The 25,013-nt window shown below is 41.4% G+C and overlaps 1 protein-coding gene across 5 annotated transcripts in view; it reads left to right on the top strand.

Annotated features, from left to right (window-relative positions):
* Positions 1-25,013, top strand: part of PLEKHH2 (pleckstrin homology, MyTH4 and FERM domain containing H2) — a 101,680-nt gene that overhangs the window by 32,863 nt on the left and 43,804 nt on the right. For 3 of the 5 annotated variants that reach the window (XM_089529176.1, XM_089529174.1, XM_089529175.1), the window contains exons 3-13: positions 145-207; positions 2,140-2,289; positions 5,715-5,798; positions 6,541-6,622; positions 7,788-7,970; positions 10,986-11,938; positions 14,045-14,120; positions 14,567-14,661; positions 16,092-16,236; positions 21,221-21,357; positions 23,607-23,717. In XM_089529176.1, coding sequence (XP_089385302.1) covers positions 145-207; positions 2,140-2,289; positions 5,715-5,798; positions 6,541-6,622; positions 7,788-7,970; positions 10,986-11,938; positions 14,045-14,120; positions 14,567-14,661; positions 16,092-16,236; positions 21,221-21,357; positions 23,607-23,717 — 2,079 coding nt within the window. The remainder of the gene's footprint in view (positions 1-144; positions 208-2,139; positions 2,290-5,714; positions 5,799-6,540; positions 6,623-7,787; positions 7,971-10,985; positions 11,939-14,044; positions 14,121-14,566; positions 14,662-16,091; positions 16,237-21,220; positions 21,358-23,606; positions 23,718-25,013) is intronic. The other 2 variants (XM_089529177.1, XM_089529178.1) reach the window with 2 other exon arrangements.

Genomic DNA, 25,013 nt, shown 5'->3' with positions numbered 1-25,013 from the left:
GCAAAATGAGGTTAATGCTGGTCTAGTTTTAGAATATTGTTGTAAGAATTACTGAAATAATGTTAATGGCTATCTTGGATCTGGTGATAATGTTTTTATAGCTCCTAAAGAAGCTTGCATCATATGTCTTATATCTCTCTATAGATGCAGCAACTTGAAAAACAAGTTATTGATGCAGACCGTCGAGCAGAAAAGGCTTTTCAGCAGGTATGCTCATAATGCAGGATGATGTGTAGTAGAATTGTTCTGAAGATAATATACATTATTTTATTTCTATTTATTCAGTTTCCAAACAAATATTGTCTCTGAATAACATTCACAGCAGTCCAAAAATGGAGCATAGGTCCTACTTTAGGGTCTTTAAACGAAAAAGACAAAATATACAAGGAAATGGGAATGGAGGGAAAAGCTGAAGGAGTTAATAGAAGCAAAGAGCAGAGAGTTCACCATGTGCAAGACATCTGTGTGACATTGTTTGCCATGCAATTCCAGACATTTCCCCTTATGCTGATGCAGGGAACATGTGCTTGCATTTTACAACATATGAACAAATAGGAAAGTCATCATTGTTGTTGTTGTTAGTAGTAGTAGTATATTTATTTATATCCTGTGTTTCTCCCAAAATTTGGACTCACAATGGCTCACAGTTTAAAAGAACAATACAATGTACAGAAAGGGAGAATTAAAATACAACTAAAACGATTTGCAGAGTTAAAACAAGTCAACTTCAATAAAATAATAAAATGCAATTAAAAAAGATTTTAAAAGCTTTTAAAAATAATCGGAAATGGGTTCTGAGGCACATAAAAGTGGAAAGTAGAAAGCCAAGCTCATTATAGGTCTGCAGTGTATGTGTTATTTCCAACATGAAAGTGATATTACTGTAGTCAAAGTGATTTTGACTCCTCAGGAAAGATGAAGAGTGTTAGATAGGGCAGATGATAGAAGAGTGACAGACGGCATATGCTCAAAAGAGTGGCAGACAAAAGAAGAGGCTTAAAAAGGTAGAAGGCAAAAACTTGGAAGAATGTGACACACAGGAACCAGGCTATGTCTTTGGAGCTATACAGTGAATTCAGGGAACTGCTGGAGTAGTAGTACATATCTTGTTTTTAGTACATCCCTCATGATAATCTCTCACATATATTGTTAAAATGTGGGCTAGATTGGTGCCACTCATAGTGATGGTCTGTGGACCAATGCTGGTCCTTCAGCTATTGTCTAACAATCTGCAGCAAGTTTCTAAGAAAAGAAAAGAAAAGAAATAGTTCTAGTGAATGGGCACAAATATAGTGCTGGTCCCTGGTACATTAGGAGAAACATCCTGTCTTTCCCTCCAGCAGATGGCTTAAGAAGCACTGGGCTAGATGATATTTCTGTGAGGTTGATTTGTAACTTGTTGATGAACCAAATCTAAAGCGTACAGTGGACCCTCTGTAACCATAGATTCTTTGTCCACAGATTCAACCACCCACCCACAGTTTGAAAATATTCAAAAATATATAAATTCCAATATGAAAACCGTGATTTTGCTATTTTATAGAACACTTCAATCATTTTATACAGTGAAATGTACAGTGCAGCCTTTCCTTACATGGGGATCCATTCTGGACTCCTCCCCCTCGCATAAGGCAAATACCACATAAACTCGAGCCCCATTTAATAGACCAGCACATGCGCCGTTCCCTATATTGTAGTGCGGTTGTATATGGCATGCCTGCATATGGCACACCTGTGTATGGAGCGGGCGTGCTGTATTGTAAATCATATTTTTTTTCTATATACAGTTGTCCCTCCATATTCGCTAGGGTTAGGGGAACAAGACCCCTGTGAATATGGAAAAACTGCAAATAACAAAAACACTGTTTTTACCTGAGATGACACCTCTCTAGGAATCTCTAGGTCCTCCAGTGCAACTCTGTGGTCAATGTCCAACATACACTGACCATAGAATGGCACTGGAGTAGCTACAAATGTCTTTCAGTGCAACTTTTAGTTAAAGTTGACCACAGAGTTGCACTGGAGGACCTAGACAGTCCTAGAGAGAACATATTAATGAAATCCATGAATAATCAAAGCCTCAAATATCAAAGCCACAAATATGGAGGGATGACTGTAGTGTTTTGTTTTAACTTTTAGGTCCAGATTATGGAGGAAAAACTAAAAGCTGCAAATATCCAAACCAGTGAGTCTGAGACAAGGTTGTATAAGAAGTGTCAAGATTTGGAGATACTGATACAAGAGAAGGATGACATCATACCGAATTTGGAGCAACAGCTTCTAGAGCAGGTTAGAAATAAGAGTGTTGCCATTCATTTGTTTTTGTAAAATGAGAATATAATGGGTAGAGGGGAAATGAAAATGTCTACTTTCCTAAATTTCTCCAAGTTAAATTGTTGTTGAGACATTTTCAGATTCTGTAAAGATATCTGTTGATAACAAGTTAAATATGAATTTTCTCTGTGGTCTTGGATAAGAAATTTTATAGCCTGGAACAGAGAGAAGGAGAGAGTATAAGAGAGAGAGAGAGAGACAGAAAGAGAGAATGCATAATAGTAACAGTGTGCAAACTTTTCAATTCCCTTTTGAAAACTACATCCCATTGGTTTATGTGAACCAGGGTGGTCTTGTTCAGGAGAAAAAAGGTCCTTACAAATTTAATAAAATAACTTACTGTAATAGTCATGCTGAAGTCTCCAAATTACAGATATAATTTCCAATCTGCTATCCAACCTACTACTGAGACAGCAGCAAGAGTTGTGGTGCTAGTGTACCATTGTTTTTACTGCTTTGTACAACTGTCCTTCATAGGGCTAACGGACACAATCTCGATGGCTTGGGGGTCCTTTCTGTGTTTCAAGAGAAGGAGCTTTAGTGAAGGTATTTTCCTTTTTCTTATGCGCCATCGGGCCTGAAGAAGAAGAGCCCTCCCCTCCCTCCTTCCAACTGTCATCTTCTGGCCTTAGAGGGAGTGAAAGGACAGGCCCAACGTCATCGGGCCTGAAGAGGAAGAGGAAGAGCCCTCCCCTCCCTCCTTCCAACTGTCATCTTCTGGCCTAGGAGGGAGCGAAAGGACAGGCCCAACGCCATTGGGCCTGAAGAGGAAGAGCCCTCCCCTCCCTCCTTCCAACTGTCATCTTCTGGCCTTAGAGGGAGTGAGAGGACAGGCCCAATGCCATTGGGCCTGAAGAGGAAGAGCCCTCCCCTCCCTCCTTCCAACTGTCATCTTCTGGCCTTAGAGGGAGCGAAAGGACAGGGCCAATGCCATCGGGCTTGAAGAGGAAGAGCCCTCCCTCCCTCCTTCCAACTGTCATCTTCTGGCCTTAGAGGGAGCGAAAGAACAGGCCCGACGCCATCGGGCTTGAAGAAGAAGAGCCCTCCCTCCCTCCTTCCAACTGTCATCTTCTGGCCTTAGAGGGAGCGAAAGAACAGGCCCGACACCATCGGGCTTGAAGAAGAAGAGCCCTCCCTCCCTCCTTCCAACTGTCATCTTCTGGCCTTAGAGGGAGTGAAAGGACAGGCCCAACGTCATCGGGCCTGAAGAGGAAGAGGAAGAGCCCTCCCCTCCCTCCTTCCAACTGTCATCTTCTGGCCTAGGAGGGAGCGAAAGGACAGGCCCAACGCCATTGGGCCTGAAGAGGAAGAGCCCTCCCCTCCCTCCTTCCAACTGTCATCTTCTGGCCTTAGAGGGAGTGAGAGGACAGGCCCAATGCCATTGGGCCTGAAGAGGAAGAGCCCTCCCCTCCCTCCTTCCAACTGTCATCTTCTGGCCTTAGAGGGAGCGAGAGGACAGGCCCAATGCCATTGGGCCTGAAGAGGAAGAGCCCTCCACTCCCTCCTTCCAACTGTCATCTTCTGGCCTTAGAGGGAGCGAAAGGACAGGGCCAATGCCATCGGGCTTGAAGAGGAAGAGCCCTCCCTCCCTCCTTCCAACTGTCATCTTCTGGCCTTAGAGGGAGCGAAAGAACAGGCCCGACGCCATCGGGCTTGAAGAAGAAGAGCCCTCCCTCCCTCCTTCCAACTGTCATCTTCTGGCCTTAGAGGGAGCGAAAGGACAGGCCCGACACCATTGGGCTTGAAGAGGAAGAGCCCTCCCTCCCTCCTTCCAACTGTCATCTTCTGGCCTTAGAGGGAGCGAAAGGACAGGCCCGACACCATCGGGCTTGAAGAAGAAGAGCCCTCCCTCCCTCCTTCCAACTGTCATCTTCTGGCCTTAGAGGGAGCGAAAGGACAGGCCCGACACCATCGGGCTTGAAGAAGAAGAGCCCTCCCTCCCTCCTTCCAACTGTCATCTTCTGGCCTTAGAGGGAGCGAAAGAACAGGCCCGACGCCATCGGGCTTGAAGAAGAAGAGCCCTCCCTCCCTCCTTCCAACTGTCATCTTCTGGCCTTAGAGGGAGCGAAAGAACAGGCCCGACGCCATCGGGCTTGAAGAGGAAGAGCCCTCCCTCCCTCCTTCCAACTGTCATCTTCTGGCCTTAGAGGGAGCGAAAGAACAGGCCCGACGCCATCGGGCTTGAAGAAGAAGAGCCCTCCCTCCCTCCTTCCAACTGTCATCTTCTGGCCTTAGAGGGAGCGAAAGGACAGGCCCGACGCCATCGGGCTTGAAGAGGAAGAGCCCTCCCTCCCTCCTTCCAACTGTCATCTTCTGGCCTTAGAGGGAGCGAAAGGACAGGCCCGACGCCATCGGGCTTGAAGAGGAAGAGCCCTCCCTCCCTCCTTCCAACTGTCATCTTCTGGCCTTAGAGGGAGCGAAAGGACAGGCCCGACGCCATCGGGCTTGAAGAGGAAGAGCCCTCCCTCCCTCCTTCCAACTGTCATCTTCTGGCCTTAGAGGGAGCGAAAGAACAGGCCCGACGCCATCGGGCTTGAAGAGGAAGAGCCCTCCCTCCCTCCTTCCAACTGTCATCTTCTTACCTTAGATGGAGTGAAAGGACAGGCCCAACACCATCGGGCCTGAAGAGGAAGAGCCCTCCCCTCCCTCCTTCCAACTGTCATCTTCTGGCCTAGGAGGGAGCGAAAGGACAGGCCCAACGCCATTGGGCCTGAAGAGGAAGAGCCCTCCCTCCTTCTAACTGTCATCTTCTGGCCTGAGAAGGAGTGAAAGGACAGGCCCAACGCCATCAGGCCTGAAGAGGAAGAGCCCTCCCCTCCCTCCTTCCAACTGTCATCTTCTGGCCTTAGAGGGAGCGAAAGGACAGGCCCAACGCCATCGGGCCTGAAGAGGAAGAGCCCTCCCTCCTTCCAACTGTCATCTTCTGGCCTGAGAAGGAGTGAAAGGACAGGTCCAACGCCATCGGGCCCGGCCTCGATTAAGAAAAAGAGCCCTCCCTCCAGTCCATCTGCCTTGGTCCAGGCTTCAGAGGGAGAAAAGAATTGCTGAACCTGATCCCTTCCCCCCCACCACCATTCCGTTCTCCTTTTGTGTCATGTCTTTTTAGATTGTAAGCCTGAGGGCAGGGAACCGTCCATTATCCCCTCTGTTGTAAGCCACCTAGATTCCCAGTGATTGGGTGGCATATAAATAAATCCTATTATTATCGTTGTTATTATTATTATTATTATTATTATTATTATTTTCTTTTTGTAAAGGTGTCAGAGTTGATGTTGTAGTGCTTGGTAAGCATCATATGCTACTTTAATTAAAAAGCCATAAAATGTTTTAGGGTCAAAGATGCAAGTGACAAAAAGATTGAGTCTGGCTTGTTGTTTCAGAAACAAATAAGAATACAAGAGGCAAAAATTATAGAGGCAAAAGCAGCAAAGATAAAAGAATGGGTGACTGTCAAGCTGCACGAGGTGAGTCTCATGTTAACTGAACAGAATGTACAGAAGATGATTCACAGCCATTTATAGTCAGTGGGAAATTTTCTTCAGTATAAAGTATATGGATCTTCAAATGAAGTGGCAGCTTGAAACTATGCACAGTGCAAACCTTGATCAAATAATTATTATTCCAGTAGCACAAAGCCATTATCATGTTATCTTATCACTTTTAAAAGTAGATTTATTAACTTTTGCAGACTTACTTGAAAAGTTGAAGCTGTATGTTTAATTCTTCTATGATAATAAGGCTCATAACATGTAAGGTTCATTTCTACCAGGAGATAGAAATGTAGCTGACAGTATTAACCTTTCAAATAAGTCCACCAATTTTATTATCTGCTTTGACATGTTAGTTATTTGTGGGAGATAACACCATGAAATTGGGGGACGGGGGAGAAATGATTATTTTGTAGCTCAAAAAAGCTGTTGTCACAAGCATGAAAATTACTTCTTCATGACATCTCAGATAATGAATTCAACAACAGGGATTCTGAAGAACATTTAAATCATTTCACTCAGGTGTAGCCAAGGTACATGTATGTAATTTGAAACACTGCCACTATGTACTTAACTGTGCAGTATTTTATATGTGAACCCTCTGTGTGCGTTGTTCTGAAATAAGTGAGTAAAGGATGACACAACAGTTTTGAGAGAGGGGGATGTAAATTTTTAACATTTTACTCATGAGTGAGAAATTGTATCTTTATGCTTTCAGCTAGAAGTAGAGAATCAGAACCTTCGCATGATCAACCAAAACCAAACTGAAGAGATAAGGATGTTGCAGAATAAACTGCAAGGTAAACTGTACAAATAATAAACATTTTCTATATTTTCTGTATTTTTAAAGAGGAAAAATTGTGACTATCACTGAATTCATCCAAACACTGTCACACTAAGTATTTATATGTTTATTTCCAATAAGTTGTATCCAATACTAATACAAGTGGAAAGGATGTTTATGCATGATAAGTCTCACCTCTCTCCCCACTGTAATAGTTCCCTGTTTTCCCTAAAAAGCTTCTGTGGAGATTTGCTTGGAAAATGGGTTGCAGGAAGCTGTAGTAGGGGTAGCTGAAGATCAGGTGAAGTGTGGAGCCATTTTCCATTAGTACTAATGTTGAATGTAACCTAATAGATGAGTCACAAGTACATATGGGAACATATCATCTAAATGTGTGACAAATCCAATCTGTCTTCACTTAATATATTAAAATTATATTTAAAATGATATTAACATGAACAAATATGATACGTAAACAGTAGTAACATAGCTGTTGTCATTGTTGTGTGCCTTCAAATTGTTTCCGACCATTTAGGGCTTTAAAGATAATAACCAACACTTTGTATTGGGCCCAGAAGCTATGAAATGAAATTCTTTATTACGGTCAAAGACCAGCATCAATATAAAATATAACATAAAAAATAAAATAATATGCATAAAAAGATTGCTTGGGATAAAAATCTGCCAACTAGAAGCTAATCAGCAGCCAGTATAAGGATCAAAAAGGAGCAGGTATAATCGGACTCCTAGTGGCGCCAGTTTGGGACTGTGGTGGCAGCCCACTTCAGGAGCGGGCCAGTCACCACGGTTCTACCCCAATCATGGCCTCCGGCCGCTCTTTACCAACTGTGTGCTTCAGCCCATAGTGACCCGAAGACAAGCCTATCACAAGGTTTTCTTGACAAAGATTTGTTCAGAGGGGTTTTTGCCAGTGCTTCCCTTTGAGACTGAGAGCATAACTATAAAGGTGTCTAATATCAAACTACCTTGATCTTACAAAATATTTAAAAAAAATTTTTTTGGTATGTTGACGATTTCACAGCAGTTGAAATATTTTCATTTGTTAAAATGATAAACACCTGTGAGTTCTCTTCCTGGAATAACATGGTTGTCTTTACTTTTATGTTGATATCCAGTAGCAGAATACATTAAATCTTGATATTTGGATTATTACTCCACAGAACTTCAGGGAAAGAAATCTGTTCCTTCAGCACATAAACCTTCAGAAGGCCAACGAATGAGCAGTTTGACTTTTGGATGCTTCTTAAACAGAGCAAGAAGTCCACAACAAGTTCCTGAACCAGAAAACACAAGCAGTTCTACATCAAAGCAAGCTGAATTAAGTGAAGACAACAGCAGTCTAGGTATTTAGGATATAAATTTCAAAATGACCACTAGTCCTAAACAGAATGATTAGAAATTAATTATCACTGATTTCAGTGAAACCTACTTCCACAGGAGCCCTTCTGAACTTGTGGTCCTCCGCTTAGGATTTGGGAACTCTACCCAAATAATCTGACCATATGTCTACAGTAATATTCAAAGGCCAACAGAAGTTAGTCACATAGTGATTTAGTGATAGTTATTTGCCATATCTGAGAAATCTGGAGATACAGATCTTTCAGGTCTTTACAATGGTCAGATAATGTTGATGGTGTGAAACCAGTCAATCTGCTTACCAGATGTCAGTTCCTTGGGTGAGCAGAGTCCTTTTGGCCCTGGACAAATGGTCCCGAAGCGCCATGCTGCCACTGATTCTAGGGTTAGGGACCGTGCACCAATTGCACAGTCCCTAACCGTAGCACCGCACGGCGACAGCCTAATGGCAGTGTCCTGTCCACACAGGCGCCACCATCTTGACGTAAGTGATGTGCAGCATATAGACATTGCTGCACTCGTGACGTGTGCTGGTGACCCAAAAAGAACCTGGTTTTTCCGGGTACTTTTTGGGGTGGAGGGATGCCAGGCAGTTTGGCTGCTGCGGCGTCCCTGCAGAGGGAAACAGGCCACCGCCAGGCTGCCCTTTTGGGGTGGTCTGTACCGGGCCAATGTTACAGTAACAAGAACTCTTGTATAATATATATATAGTGTGCCCTGAAGCCAATGTCTTTGTTCATACCTCTGTTAATGGGTTGGAATTGTAAATATAATTCAGTTCAGCTGTTTCTGGTCTTCCTTTCTAATTTCCTTGTTCAAGGACCACAACCTTTAAATCTCAAACTGTATGTCTAATAAAGGTGGTCTACAGACAGCCTCCAACTCTTAAACAACAGGCCGCATAACATGGATGGTAACAGAGGGACAAGACCCTGCCACAAATTCAGATGCCAACTCTGTCCTCACATGTACTTTGGGAGGAATATTAAAGTGGTCAATAACATCACCCACAACATCAGGGGTACCTTTACCTGTTCATCCTCCAATGTGATATATGCCATCCTGTGGCCAGCAATGCCTCTCTACACTACATTGAACAAACAGGATGGTCTCTACACAAGAGGATAAATGGACACAAATGTGACATTAAAAATGCTGATACTCAAAAGCTAGTTGTAGAAGATTTCAATCTTCCTGAAGATACAATATGAAATTTAAAGGTTGTGATCCTTGAACAAGAAAGTTTCAAAAGAGGACTAGAAATAAATCCTAAGACACCTGGAACCTTGTCCACTCCCTGATGTCCACATTTTTACTTGCACAAATTTCCTTTTTTTCTCTTTTAATAGGTTTGAATAAAAAGTGTCATTTGCAGTTTTAAGTAGTATGTTGTTGTTAACTGCCCTTGAGTCAACACTGACTCATGACAACCCTGTGGATGAGACACCTCCAAGACCTCAGCTGCTTTGCTTGGGTCCTGTAAACTCAGACCTCTGACCTCCCTAATTTGAGTCCATCCATCTAGTGTACGGTCTTCCTCTCTTTCTACTACCTCTACCTTTCCTAGCATTGTTGTCTTTTTTAATGAGCCATGCCTTTTTATGATGTGGCCAAAGTACGACAGCCTCAATTTGATCATCTTGGCTTCCAGGGAGATTTCAAGCTTGATCTGTTCAAAGACCCATTTGTTTGTCTTTTTGGCTGTCCACGTTATCCTAAGCATTCTTCTCCAGCACCACATCTCAAATGAATTACTTTTTATCCACTTTCTTCACTATCCAGCTCTCATATCTGTACATGATGATGGAAAATACAATGGCTTGTACAAATCCAACTTTAGTGCTCAGATGTATATCTTTACTCTTTATTATCTTGTCTAGTTCTTCCATGCTGCTCTTTCCAGTCTTCTTCTGATTTCTTGACTATTTGGCTTTAATGTAGTAAACTTTTATTACCTGTTGCACATGTAGATTTATTATTTATTTATTCTGTTTATGCCTGCTCTTCAGAAATGCTCTCAGAGTGGCTTAGAAATTGGTAATTAGACAGTTCCATTGGGTCTAGCCAGAGCTAAGAAGCAGAGCCCTCCCTTCAGTCAAACTGGTGCCATTTGGCCAAAGAGGGAGAGATGCAGGCCCAACTACATCAGGCTTGCCCTAGATTAAGAAGCTGAGCCCTCCCTCCAGTCTATCTGCCTTGGTCCAGGTCTCAGAGGGAGAGAAGAACTGCTGGATCTGATCCCCTTCCCCACCACATTCCCTTCTCCTTTTGTGTTGTGTCTTTTTAGGTTGTAAGCTTGAGGGCAGGGAACCGTCTTATTAAAAATAATAATAATTGTAAGCCGCTATGAGAGCCTTTAGAGCTGAAGGGCGGGGTATAAATACTATAAATAAATAAATAAATAAATAAATACTGTTTCTACACCAGCGGTTCCCAACCTGTGGGTCGTGACCCCTTTGGGGGTTGAACAACCCTTTCACGGGGTCGCCTAAGAGTCTTAGAACCTCCCCTACATTTTTCTTAAATGTCCTACATTTGGTGGTTTCTTTCCCTCCATTCTGGTTATGACATCTGGTCTCTGCTCAAGGCTCCTCCACTGCTTGGCCTTCTCCCAAGAAAGAGCAGGATGGCAGCAGCAGAGGATGGAATTAATAGTATTCAAATTAATAATTAATAATTATTAATAATTAGTCATTAACAATAATCAATTATCAATTATTAATAATTGGTTATTGATAATAATTAAATATTTATTAACTAATTAGTTATTTACATTATGATTCATAACAGTAGCAAAATTACAGTTACGAGGTAGCAATGAAAATAATTTTATGGTTGGGGGTCACCACAACATGAGGAACTGTATTAAAGGGTCACGGCGTTAGGAAGGTTGGGAACCACTGCTTTACACTGATGTAACATGCACATGTTCATTGCAAACTGTAGTCTGTTGACTCCCATTTTAACAATTTTGCTAAATATGTTATTTGCTGCTTTTTCAGAGAAAGAAAGCCAGGAAACATCTTCTGTTGGCATAACAGTGTATGGGAGTAATAGAGGTCTGAAGCCCTTACAACAAAATTCTTGTATGCCAGAACAAAGGCAAACAGTAAAATCAAAAGATATAGAAAGTAATGTGTCAAAGAATTCTTGCATTACAGTAAGTGACTGGAGCTCTGATGAAGAGGAAGCAAGCAAGGAAAGATCAAAATCCAGGCGTATATCTACTCTTTCAAGTCACACATCTGAAGAAGGTATAGGCTACAGCAGAATTGGGAGTGAAATGTATTTGACAGCATCAGATGACAGCAGCTCTTTTATGGAAGAAGAGAGTTTCCAAGCTCAAGGAAATATACACAAAAAATTATATTCCTGGCAACAGGAGACACTGTGGAAAAATCAGAACCATGTAACTGGAAAAAGCAACTTGGAATCCTTCAGTGGCAAGAAAGATCATGATAGTTTTTCTGATGAATTGAATAAGAGATTTCAGTCCCACCGGCTAGATTATTCATCTTCCTCTAGTGAGGCAAATACGCCAAGTCCAATTTTAACTCCAGCTCTAGCTCCTAAGCATCCAGCACTGATGCTGGCAGCAGGCTCTCCATCTAATTTGCCACCTCCAAAGCTGAGGACTCCTAGTGTCTTTACTCTAAATGCAGCACTGGCAAAAAAACATTTTAGCCAGCCCTCTCTATGTTCAGACAAAATGTTTGGCAGAAACAGAAATGCAATAAGCATGATACGTCCTTTTAAGCCTCAAGAAACAGATATTGATCAGGTAGATGGAGAAGGTGCAGATGTTTTAGAGAAGATGGAAATTGGCTGTAATGATAAACTCTTTACTTATGACTCCTGTGAAACACAATGTGTAGAATCCTCGGACTCTGGTGATGCAAGGAAAACTACAAGCAACAAGCCTCCCACTCCTCCGCTGCATCGATTCCCCTCGTGGGTAAATGAAATTATTTATAATAATATTCCAGCTTCATAATTTATTTATTTTTAAATTTCTCCACAAACTGTCTGTGCCCATTAGAGACAGTAATACTTTACATGTAGGGTCTCTTGAGAAAGCAGCATTACCATCTTATTCCTCCATTGTCACAATTGACCCATATATAAAAGTAATTACAGGTGCTACAATTACTGTACATTTCTGGTTTACATTTCAGAATATATGAAAATAAATTAGCAACTCAGTTGGGGTTAGTATCGATAAATAAAATGTAAATTTATAAAATCTGCCATTGTCTACAATCAGTAAACTGGGTTGTTGTTTTTTAACCTTACTATTTGCCTTTTCTCTCTTTTTTATATTGAGTCATAGAGAATAACCATGGCAGAAGGAGAAAGGAATGGAGGACATCAGGAAAGTCTGAGTCGAGTAGAAGATCACTACTAGATCATGGGAGATCCCTAGGGTCTCTGATTAGGACATTTTATGTAATGTTACTAGCCAAATGAGCAAATATCTGCCTTTATAGATTAAAAACAATTGGGCTGACTATGAACTGTGCAACTTCCTTTTACAAATGGCCAAAATTCTTTTCTAGTATTCAGGTTAGATATCCACTTCAGTATGATCTCTTTGTCCAGAGAAAAAGCTAAGAAGTAATGCTTCGGGGATTCTAGCACATTTGAGCCATTAGGAAATAATCTTTTAATATCTTGCAGTGTCTATATTGGTAACAAATTGAGATATGGGCTTTTAGATGATCCCCCCCCCCCCAAGAAGTGGCTGGTATCTGTTCTGAGGCTGTCTAAGGCAACCTGAAGCCACGAACAAAAGGAGGAGATTTAATCCACTCCTGCAGGTGGCCCATTTGGGACCACAGTGGCAGACTGCTTTGAGAGTGGGCTGTCTGCTTGAGCCCTTAGTGAAAGTAACATAAACTAACATTCTGTATAGTGAAAAAGAAGTAACTTAAAGGAAATCATCCAGTAAGGGTACTAGTGACCATTTAGGACAAATTGGCAGAAAGAGGCAGCAAGACGCCACCCCTTTCTGCCCCAGATGAAGACCGCAGCAACCAAACACCGCGGCCTCTGGGAGGCTTCAAAAGAACCTGCTGCCTGGCGGGTTCTTTTATGCTGCGTGCAGGACACCATGGGAATGCTCACGCACCATGATGATGTCGGTGCGGCACTATTTGGGCTCTGTGCTGCCCAAACATCATGGTGCATCCCGTATGGCTGGGTGTGCACCATAATGGCAGTCGGGTTGCTGAGCATGTAAACGCTCAACCCTGGTTCAGGCTCAAGTTGGTGCAAAGCACCCATCTGTACAGGCCCTAAGTGAAAGTAACCCCAAAATTAGAACTAATATATGTAATGGTGATGGATTAGTACTGAATATTGCTACACACATGTTTTAGCTTATCTGAAAAAGAATCTGTATACACACATCTTCATAAAAGGAAGTCCTATTGAATTTAATAGGTATAATAAATGTTTATGAAATGAAAGATTAATTGAATTCTGGAGGAGTGTATAACAGAAAGCCCACCCACCCCAAGAGATGATGGGTTGTATCCAGCCTGTGTCATCCAGCAGCTGAACAGAAACATTTGGTGGAACCCATGTCCCCTCTCTTTGTGCAGCCCTCACAGCTCATCCCAAATCTGCTGTGGAGATTGGAAGAGTGTCTGGAGATGATTTGTGGGATGATTGGGGGGCTGAAGGTGGGAGAACTACCAAAGGAGGTCCTCTGCACTAACCTAATCCATGTAGTTTAACAGTGAGTTTTTGAATGCAATTAGATGACAGAAATATTTCTGTAAGGAACAAACCAAACTATGTTCTAAAAAAATACAGAAGTATTTTGATAACTTGATGAGGAATAGATGCAAAAAGCAAAAGGCATAAAAGTCAAAGTGTGAAAATAACACAGTATCTATTTTAGGTTTTAGTTGTTATGCTTCTTTCCAGATTTAAAGAGGATGCTAATTTTCCCAGTTGAGTTTGGTGGGAACCAGCCACAGCTGAAATCTGAATATTTCTTTAAATGTGTGGGGGAAAGGCATAATATATTATTTAAAAAAATATTTTTGTTTCTCAGGAAAGCAGAATTTATGCTGTAGCCAAGTCGGGTTTACACTTTTCTGAGGCCTTTAGTGTTGACTCCTTCAGTAAAAGTAAGTTTGTTTGTTTGTTGGACTTATATTCTGCCTTTCTTCCAAAATGGGATTCAAGGCAGCAAGGCTAAACTCTGAAAAGTTTTAGGAGGCCAATCTGTGTGTTATATGCTGAGAGAATGAAACAAAGAGAATATCATTGATTGAGAACAGAGTCCTTACTGGAGCAAGTTGAGAGAGTATAATGTTCTTTTATTCAGGAACATTTCTGCTAATTTACTTCATTTATTTGTTTGCTGTAATTTATATTGTTTCCTGAGTTCTTTCTGAAAATTCAAGAATGTAGAATATAGACTTATAAGATAAAACACACACAGCTCCCTACTTTCTTAGGTTTTATAAATCTATATTCTCCAGACTATTTTGCAGAGACTTTACAACTTTTTTGTAAATAAAAATAGATCCAAGTTTTTCAGAAAGTATTTGAAAAAAATTATTTGTTTCAGGTTCTACGTCTTCAACTTCTTATTCATTATCAGGACTCTACACATCATTAATATACAAGAATGTGACTACACCAGTCTATACTACTCTTAAAGGGGTAACACTTTTGCTTAAATTTGTGCTGGAGGGGGAGACTCTTAGGAGTCATCTTATAAAAATGTGATATTTCCTATATGCCATATGCCTGTAATGAGCATAAAACTAATTTTCTGGAAAAGCAAATGTTTATTCTTAGAATTGATTGTACAAATGTGATATTAATCACAGACATGACAGTTGTGCATAACCGCAGGATGCCTGGTCATCGTTACATTTATGCCTGAACTTTATTAATTTGAAAGAATTGTTCTGCTTCTATTTTTCAGTAGTGTGCTCTGTCTAATTGCAGTGTTAGACTATTCATTTAGTTTCTGGACATATGAGGAGGCTTAAATTTCAAAATATACATTTTGAAACTCTTACAAAGTGGAGCTAGTCAATGGTATATTATTACTTTGCATGCCAGATGTGAAGCCTGAACATATCAGTAACATTCAAATGTACTAGGCTCCAAAATGTTGATGGAAATAACACAAATGCAAAGAACCAACTATTGAATACCAATTTTGAATATTCCACATGGGTGTAGTGAAAGTTTATGTTCTGATACCTGAACACAGTATTCTGAATAGAAGCCAATTTGTAATTAGTCTAAGCAGAATAATTTGGCTAGTTGATCAGAGAGAATGAGAAGCCAGAAGCCAAATGTTCCCATACCACAAACATATGTAGCAGCATTAACATGAAATGGGAGCAAGATTAGGTCACATCTTCCTTTGTATTGACTTTTGTTGAACCATCTATGCATATTTTGTCTGGCTGTGTTCTGCAGATTGAACTCTGGAATATCAAATGGACAACATTTTAATAGAATAGTATTTCTAATTCAAGGGTAGGATGGGCTCTCTAGCCTTATGGCAACCATCCTAGGAGAAGGAAAACTCTAATCCCAAACCCAGGCAGATGGTGCTTGTCTAACCCTGTAAGGTCAACCATCTAAGAGAAGGAAACTCTAATCAAACCTATGACCCGAGGACCTCGCTGCTACCGTCCATGCTTATCAAGGCCTCAGCGGTCAAACCTCTGGTTTAAAGGGTGAGGCCAGTTCTGTGCACGCTGCGCTCCACCAGAAAAACCCATTGCACAGTCTCAAAGGATGCATCCAACGTCATAAACGCGCTTGTAGAAAGCACGGCTGAATCCTTCCTGAATCTTCATTCATGAAGTAAAGCCAAGAAGAAGAAGATTTCTAATTCACAATAGTTAGATGTAGCAACAATTTCATATAGGACTATAGCCCATAGTTCTTCTCTGCAAGTCCTTAAAAAATTGTAATAGAAAACCCCATCTGTTTTCTATATGTTGCTGTGCTGGTGATATTTTCAGGCAATTTTTGTACTGTCCTAGTGGAATAACATTTTAAACTAATCAGTGTAACTTTCAGAATACAACTTTTAAACAAGTTTTTAAAATTACTTCTTTCTTTAGAAAGCAACACAAATCAGCAACAACCCATTTTTAGATGATTCATCTGGGTCTGAAGAAGAAGATAGTTCCCGATCTAGTTCACGGACATCTGAATCAGACTCTCGAAGCAGAAGTGGCCCAGGTAGTCCACGGGCTCTAAAGCGAGGTGGGCAGGATTCTAAAATAGTTTTAAATGTTTCCAGGTGTTCTGGAGAACTGAGAGGGAAGTCAGAATATTTTTCATTATTTAATACAATAGGTGAATTAAATGCATAACTGGATCTTTATTTAGGTTTTAGATAACAAAGCTGACAAAACGCGATTTTGAGCCTGTACAGACAGGCCAAAATAAAGCAGCTTCTGGTCACTTTGGAGGTATGCTGTTTAAATGATGCATGCATTCTAAGAGGCCAGAAGCCATGCCAAAGCCACGCTCCAGTCCTGGGTGGCTGAGATAATGAGATAATGACATCTTTGCTTTCTGATAATTCAGTGTACACAAGCTTTGCTTTATGCACAAAATTATTAAAAAATATTGTATATAAAATATTCAGGCTATGTGTATAAGGTGTATACAAAACATAATGAATCTCATGTTTAGACTTGGGTACCTGTCAGGAAATGACATGGATGTGGCCACTAGGTGGAGCTGTTGTGCAAGTTATATACAGCTCTAGTGGCAGTCATATGTGTCAGCATTTAAACAGTGCATCGTTGGAATGTTGATGCAACTGTCCACTGTCGTTCTGAACTGTCACTGAGGGAGAGTGAGACAGTTAGTGATTCTGAGAGACAGAGAGATGGTTGGTGTTACTGTGGCTGTCAATGTAATCTTTGTAAATAGTTATGTAACAATGATTAAAGAACCCTCTTCTTGAGAGAAACCTCATTGTCCAGAGATTCATTCCTATGTAAGAGCAAGTCTGCCTACGCAACTAAGATTCTTCAGATTCCTTCTCCCTGGCGTCCTGTCGATGTGGTTCAACTCTGCAGGTGGTTGTGGTGGACACAGTGCATCTTTCCACGCCCCAACAGTACCATCTCAAGATATCTCATTATGCGGATGCAAATATTCCAGAAATTCAAAATCTGCAACACTTCTGGTCTTGAGCGTTTTGGATAAGGGGGACTTGACCTGTATTCATTATATAGGGGAAAAATTGAATCTTTACTGCAAAGCCTAACAGTATTATTTGCTGTTCTTGTTTGCCTTCAAGTTGTTTCTGATTTATGGCTTCCCCCAAGTGACCCTATCATGGGCTTTCTTTGGCAAAATTTGTTTCAAGGGGGTGTGCCATGGCTAGGGTTGCCATAAGTCTGGACCTCCAAACCGGGACAAATGTAGGACAAAATTTTCACATGTAGGGCACATTTTTTTAAAATGGAGGACATGCGGAAAAAATTGATGTTTTTTTAAAATGTTACTATAAATGCATGTTTCTTAGGCATGATCAAAATGGAGGGCATTTGGGCATTATTCCTAGACAGAGGCCAGAAATGTACTTCCCTTTCTGGCCACCCCCCCTCCCCCCATTCCAAACAGCACATTTGGGCATTGAACATGGCTTTACTTAACATGGCCTCTTGCATATTTCAGAGGCTTATTGTATAACCAAACTCTTTGGGTTTCACACTGAACATGCTATGCATTCATACTGAACATGTCAAGGTGGTTTAACAAGAAGTGGGTTTGCTCTCGGATTCAACTGTACTTCTCAGGTGTGTGTTCTTGGTCAAGGGACTTTGGTTTTTTTTCACTGCACATGAGATTGTAAAAATCAGAGCAACTTATATTGGTCGTGCCTCAGAAGCTGCCTCATTTCATCATCATCATCCTCACTATCCTCTTCCTCCTCCTCCTCTTCTTCCTCCTCGTCCTTCCTTCCTCCCTCCTTCCTCCTTCCTTCCTCCCTCCTCCTCCCTCCCTCCTTCCTTCCTCCTTCCTCCCTCCTCCTCCTCTGCCTCCCAGGCCCAAGCGGAGGAGGAGGTGGGTGGCTGCCTTGGCGCGCTCCCCCATGCCCGTGCACCAAGGCAGCAGGCAGGCAGCCACCCTCCGCCTTGCGCGCCTCCACGCGACCGCGCTAGGCACTTCCTTGGGCCCGGGAGGCGGAGCCAGAGGAGGAGGCTGTGGCTGAGGGCCCGCCGGCTGCATAAGCAGCCGCGCACGGCCAGAACAAGAGAAGAAGGCGGAGGAGGAGGAGGTGGGTGGCTGTGGGCGGGGCAGTCCCGTCTTGGTGCAAAACCGGACCGGGACTGGGATCGGAGCGCTAAAAGCGGGTTTGTCCCGCCTACCGGCGGGATATGCCATCCCTAGCCATAGCCTTCCTCTGAGGCTGAGTGTGATTTGCCCATGATCAGCCAGTGGGTTACCCTGACCAAGCTGGTATCTTTATAGAATTTTTTAAATTTGAGACGTTATATGGGTAGGGGTGAGGGAGGCACTACACTTGTTAATGAAGAAACCTTAGAAGAAAGGTCAGCTTCAAGGCCATAATTTGTGAAATAGTCAGTGCTACCTGTTACAGGCCTGTTACAGACTGCCAAAATAAAGCTGCTTCGGGTCTCTTTGAAGGTATGCTATTTAAATGATGCATGTGTCCTAATAGTCCAGAGGTTGCACCAAAGCCACATTCCATTCCTAAGCACTGGAGTGCAGCTTTGGTGCAGTTTCCGGATTCTTAGAATGCATGCATCATTTACATAGCATACCTCCAAAGAGACCCGAAGCAGCTTTATTTTGGCAGTCTGTAACAGGCCACAGACTGCCAAAATAAAGCTGCTTCGAGTCTCTTTGGAGTTATGCTGTTTAAATGATGCATGCGTCCTAAGAGTCCAGAAGCTGCACCAAAGCTGCACTCCAGTGCTTAGGAGTGGAGTGTAGCTTTGGCGCGACCTCCGGACTCTTAGGACCCATGCATCATTTAAACAGCATACCTCCAAAGAGACCCGAAGCAGCTTTATTTTGGCAGTCTGTAACAGGCCTAAGATTAAAAAAAAACACTTCAGCTTGATTTTAAAAATTGCAATAGAATTAATTCACTGCAGGACTGATGAATTAAATTTTTTGCAGCAAAAACAAGAGTCCTGTGGCACTATTAAAACTACTGTATTTATTTATTTATACCTAGCCTTTCTTCCAGCAAGTTATTCAAAGACACTTACAAAAATTTAAAACAAAGTCCAGCTAAAATTTTATTTTACCAAAGTTAAAAAAGCAATTAAACAATTGTATTAAAAAGTACATTGTCGACATCCCATCTCATTGATGAATTCAATTCTATAATACAGCTGGGCGCTGTGGATGGATAGTTAACAGTGAGAGTTGCCTAGAGTATTGATAATGACAGTTTTCTTTTTATTACTGACCATTTACAGAACTGTTGCTGGAAACACAAACCTTGTAGACTAGCTAGGCCAGTTCATACTGTTCATGCACTGTGCTCTGGTGATACACTAGAATTTACTAATGAATTGTAGCTCAGCAATGTCTCACTCTAATCTTCCTTTTAAGTTTCTCTGCTCCACAACTTTAAGATCAGACACTGGAGTATGTTGTTGGTTGAAGTGAAGTGGTTGAAGTATTCTTCCCCAGACTTAGGGGCTGTACAGACAGCCTGTAAGTGCTGGGTTGGGGACGCGGCAACTGCATGCCACGCCCCCACCCCGGTGCAAAAAGAACCCACAAATGGCGGGTACTTTTTCTGCCCTGGAAAGGGCTTCATAGGTGCCACACCACAGCATCATGACACTCTTTTGGCGCTGCATTGTGTAGATGCAGCACCAGAGTGGCATCATCATGGTGCGCGCCCTGTAAACGGGCATGCACCAAAATTGTGCCCTGGGAGAGGAGTCACACCATGACTCCACCCACAGACCAACACAAAGTGTCAGTCTGTTTCCCTCCTTACTCATTTGTACAGAGAGAAATCCATTTGCCTTTTATACGCATGGTACTGCTTTCATATTAAAAGAGGTAAATAAACTGGTGATGTTGTGGATGTCATTACTAGGCCCTGTAATAGCATTGCCAGAGTAGATATGAGGACAGAGATGCCATCACAGGCTGCCCATGTGTTTATATCTTGCTTGTGTAGCATGTTGTTACTAATGAGTATTTAAAGTTTGGGAGTCATCTGTAAGCAAGTGTAGGTCTGTCACCCAGGGCCCATTTGAGAAATGTGTTCTTGTCTGGGCTGGATTGAGGCTTTTTGTCAATGTTTTTGAGCTGTTCAAGTTGTGGCTAACAAGTGGAGTTCTATTTCTGTTCTTTGTCTTTTGTACAGTAAAATATTCCTGGAAAACATTCTGGCCTTGTAAATCTGTTTTTCCTCTTAGTTGGCTGGGTGTTGTAGTTTTAGAAATGACTGATGTAAATCCTTGTCAGTCTCTATCCAAAGAGTTGAACAGATTTGGTTGCGTGTACAGCTTGGCTGTAGACAATGGATTTTGTGATTTGACCAGAGAGAAAAAAGTAAGTGGGTGGTGGGTTCCACAGAAATGTTCCAGAAAGACCACATGATTCTTGCTTCTGGGTTAGCCTGCAGTGTCATGGGTTTTTCCTCCACATGTGTCAGTAAATGTAGCTCCCTTAGAAAGTGAGTGATGCCCTCCTAGAATGTGAAATATTGGTAGCATACAGTCTGCAAATTCAGTCTCTCTCCCTTGAGAAACCCAGTTGAATTAATAATAGAAGTAACACAGGTATGGCCTAGTGAACATACAAAATGTGAATATACAAGAACCCATAGGATTGTTTAAGCTCCTTTGATTTTATGACTATGTTTGGTGTCAGCCTAATAAATTAGAAGGAATGCCTTGGGCAAGTCACATTCTGTCAGCCTCAGAGGAAGGCAATGGAAAATCTCCTCTGAACAAATCTTGTCAAGAAACCCCTGTTTGCCTTAGGGTCGCCATAAATCAGAAATGACTTGAAGGCACACAACACTATATGGCAACTGCATTGCCACTTAAGAGTGCTGGGAAACAATGAGAAGTTGTGGGGAGTCTCTCCCATATCTAAGGGAAAAACAAGCCTGCTAGAATATCAATACAGTATTCATCTGTTGATATTCATCTTTGCTGAATGAATATATCTCATATTTTATGATGATTTAATGATACATTTGTGTATGTATTTGGTTTACTTTCAGGTGTTTCTCTGTCTTCAGTGACCTCAGAAGGTGATTATGCCATTCCTCCAGATGCTTACTCAACTGACACAGACTACTCAGAACCAGAACAAAAGTTGCCAAAGACCTGCTCATCATCTAGTGATAATGGAAAAAATGTAAGTGCAGTGCAGTCTCATATCAGGATTGTTTCGGAGCATGAAAGCTTTTGGTTTCTTAGGCTAAAAATATATCAGTGCTGCTCAATTCATTTCTTAATGCTGTTTCCCCCTTTTTTTTTTTACCTATGAAATGTCCATTATTATTTGTCCCTACATGCTTCCTTGTCACACGTATACCAAGCTGCTTGGAGACTGTGGGTCTTTTTGAAGAGTAGGCATAGAGCAAAAGCCAAATAAACTAAATATGTGTGTTTACAATTTAGCCCCATGTTAAACTGCTGAGTTATCTGAATACTTTTCAATGTTGAGTGTGAGATAAGAGAACAACTATGGGATTCTAAAATAGCTAGATATTTTACAGGGTTGGATTAGGTAAATTGGCATTAAAATGGTAAATGTAGTTCAGGATAATGTGCAAGTGAGCATTCCTACCTTCTGATATATGCCATTTGGGTCTCATCTTTACTTATAGACCAGGAGAGAGATCCTGGGTTGTGATGAATTGCTCAAGAAAAGTAACAATCCCAATAAATAATGCAATGAATCCTTAGAAAAGGGATCAGTGATAAAGCCATCAATATCATAATACCAATCTGTGGTGCAACAACATTGGAATATTGTCTGTTTATCTGATTGCTTGGAAAAGATACATTAACAGTGGAAAAGGTACAGAAAAGAGCAAACAAAATTATTAGGGTGCCAAAGCAAATCCTTATACAAGTAAAGGTAACAATTTGGAGGGTTTTAAATATATATATATATATTAAAACAAAAAGTAAGTAATCATGGATATGGTTTGTGTTCATCAAGTCAGTTTCAAATTCCAGTGACTTTTTCACCACTTTGGCTTATAGTGGCATTACAATCACAGACCTCATAGACACTGTTATTAACACCCCTGCTAAGGTTTTGCAGAGTCAGGGCTGTGGCTTACTGTATATACTCATGTATAAGCCTAGAAATTTAGGTCAAAAAATTGATCCAAAAAACACGAGTCGACTTATCCATGGGTCATTATGAGTACTGTACTTTAAACTCTTATTTTAAAAAAGAACCATCCCCTGGTGAAAGGCAAGAATATAATCTGTACTGGAAACATTGACCCCCTCTATTCTCTCATTCATCCAACCTTTAGTATGAGCACAGTTATGCTTGCTGAAATTTTATAAGTTCTTTGCTATTGTTTTCCTTTACATCATTTGTTAGATGCCCTTAAGTTTTATGCTCAGCTTATCCATGGGTCATATAAAAATCCATAATTTGTTAGAGTGGCTCCTGCCCTTGACTTATACATGAGATCGACTTATAGTCGAGTATATATGGATAATTGATTGAGTCTAGCCACCTGTATTGCAGCCTTCCTCTTTCCCTTCTGCTTTCTCTTTAATGAGCATTATTGTCCTTTCTAATGATCCATGTCCTCTGATGATGAGTCCAAAGTTTATCAGCCTCAGTTTAGTGATTTCTGCTTCTCAAGAGAGTTCAAGTTTGATATGTTTTAGGACCCATTTATTTATTTTTGGCTATCCACAGCATCTGTAAAACGTTCTTCCAACAACACATTTGAAACAAGAGGGAGCTAATGGACTAGGACTTTATTCTTTGAGGTTTTTAGCTCTTAACAAAAGTTTCTCTTTCTTTTAGACTACAATTAGCAGGTTTTACCTATACAGTGCCTAAATGTTTTTCCCGATGTAACAGTACAGGGACTTCTAGAGAAATTCAGTGTTGCCTGCCTAAGAAAGGGGCAGTTACCTTTGCACAGGACAGAGGCAATCTAGATCTCAAGGGAAGTTATTTTGCTATTGCCAATGAGCTTGAAATGTTATTTCCTGTCTTTTATAGCCAGCTGATCTGTCAGGAGCCTGGTGGCGCAGTGGTTAAATGCCTGTACTGCAGCCACTCACTCAAAACCATAAGGTTGCGACTTCAATACCAGCAAGAGGGCCCAAGCTCGATTCAGGCTTGCATCATTCCGAGGTCACTAAAACAATTATCCAGCTTGTTGGGGGCAATTAACTTACAGTGGAAAACCACTTAGTCACTGTTAGTTCAGTATGAAGTGGTATATAAAGGAAGCTGTTTGTTTGTTTTTGTCATCGCAAGTTATGTGCTCCTGTTACATTAACTTAACAGTGTGGCTTGCTGATCAGTCTAGGCCTAATTGTTGTGTTGTTCTCCATAGCCAGGTAGGGGAAAAGTCATATTTACTTTTTAATACCTTAAAAATCTTTATTAAACTTTAGGAGCCACTGGAAAAATCTGGATATTTGTTAAAAATGGGTGGTAAAGTAAAGACATGGAAACGACGATGGTTTGTTCTCAAAGGAGGTGAATTGCTTTACTACAAATCTCCAGTAAGTGCAGTTTCTATATTGTGTTGTAGAGCCAACATCCAAGATAATTTCTGTGGTCCCTTCAGGAGTTCCCATGCTTCCCACCCTCAATTTTACTGGGGTGGTGATGGTTCAAAAATCATTTTGCTCCAAAATGGTTACTAGCACCAGCCATTGGCCACTGTGCCACACAGTGAGGAATTTTGTGCCTAAATATTTTTTAGGCCCATAGTGACCTTCTGTAACGCACCCCCAAACCACAGTCCTTTTCTATGATGGCAGGCACCTGAGAGTTTTTATCATCTCACTGCTGCCACCAAATTATGTGACAAAAACCTTCTGAGAGTGGTCTTTACTCTATAGTAGCGTGTGTTTGCATTAATCATTCGGGCCAAGCCGGTTCTCAAACAAATACAAAAACATTATTTAAATAACAGAAGTATTTTAAATATCTTTTTTTATACAGATGGTATTGTATCTTTACTTGGCAAATCAGTTGTAGATTTTCACTACTCTCTCTCCCAGTAACAACCTAAAGTCAGCCACTCAGGCTATGCAATCCCTCAGGATCGTTCTAACCCCAAACTCCCTTTCTAGAATTGGGTTAACTCCGAGTCCCTTAAATGCAGACTCTTTCTAAAGCTAGTCCCCCTCTGGACTTAATAAGATAGGTCAGGTTATAAGCCCCTTTTGCTAGGCTTAACCCTCAGTTCCCCTCTGGAACTCCTAGAACTGTGTCTGTTCCCTGGACTCAACACCAACTGTCTCTCTCAACTGCCAACATTCAACTGCCAAAACCAACGGGCACACGGAATGTTCAAAGGTCCCAGCCGACATTCTATTGGCTGGACCTCAGCAGCCTTCTGATTGGTCAGCCGGGTGTTCTCTGCATCACACCTTCCACATGTCTTTAAAAGCAGGGGCCAAAAGTGCCAGAAAATGTGACAAAATGTCCAGTAACAAACAGAGACTTAAGACACCCTTGGTTGTTTCATTAAAAAAAACAAAAAGAATGGGCAGGGGGGATGGAAACATTATTATTAACAACTGAAAATCATTTCTCTACTTTAAGAACATAAAATTTATTATTTCTAATTTGGTTGGAATCTGAATTTAGAGCTTGCTATGGGACGTGGTGACTCAGTGGTTAAGATGCTGATTCTATTGACTGCAGAATAGACAGGCAGGCAGTTCAAGCTGCATGATGAGTGAGCTTCCATCACTAGTCCCAGCTTCTGTCATCCTAGCAGTTTGAAAGCATGCAAATGCAAGTAGATAAATAGATACCACTTTAGTAGGATGGTAAATAGCGTACTG

Source organism: Sceloporus occidentalis, unplaced genomic scaffold (assembly GCF_023333645.1).
Source record: "Sceloporus occidentalis isolate IW3139 unplaced genomic scaffold, rSceOcc1.0.p SCAF_6, whole genome shotgun sequence".
NCBI classification, from domain to species: Eukaryota; Metazoa; Chordata; class Lepidosauria; order Squamata; family Phrynosomatidae; genus Sceloporus; species Sceloporus occidentalis.
This window is presented reverse-complemented; position numbering and strand designations above follow the sequence as displayed.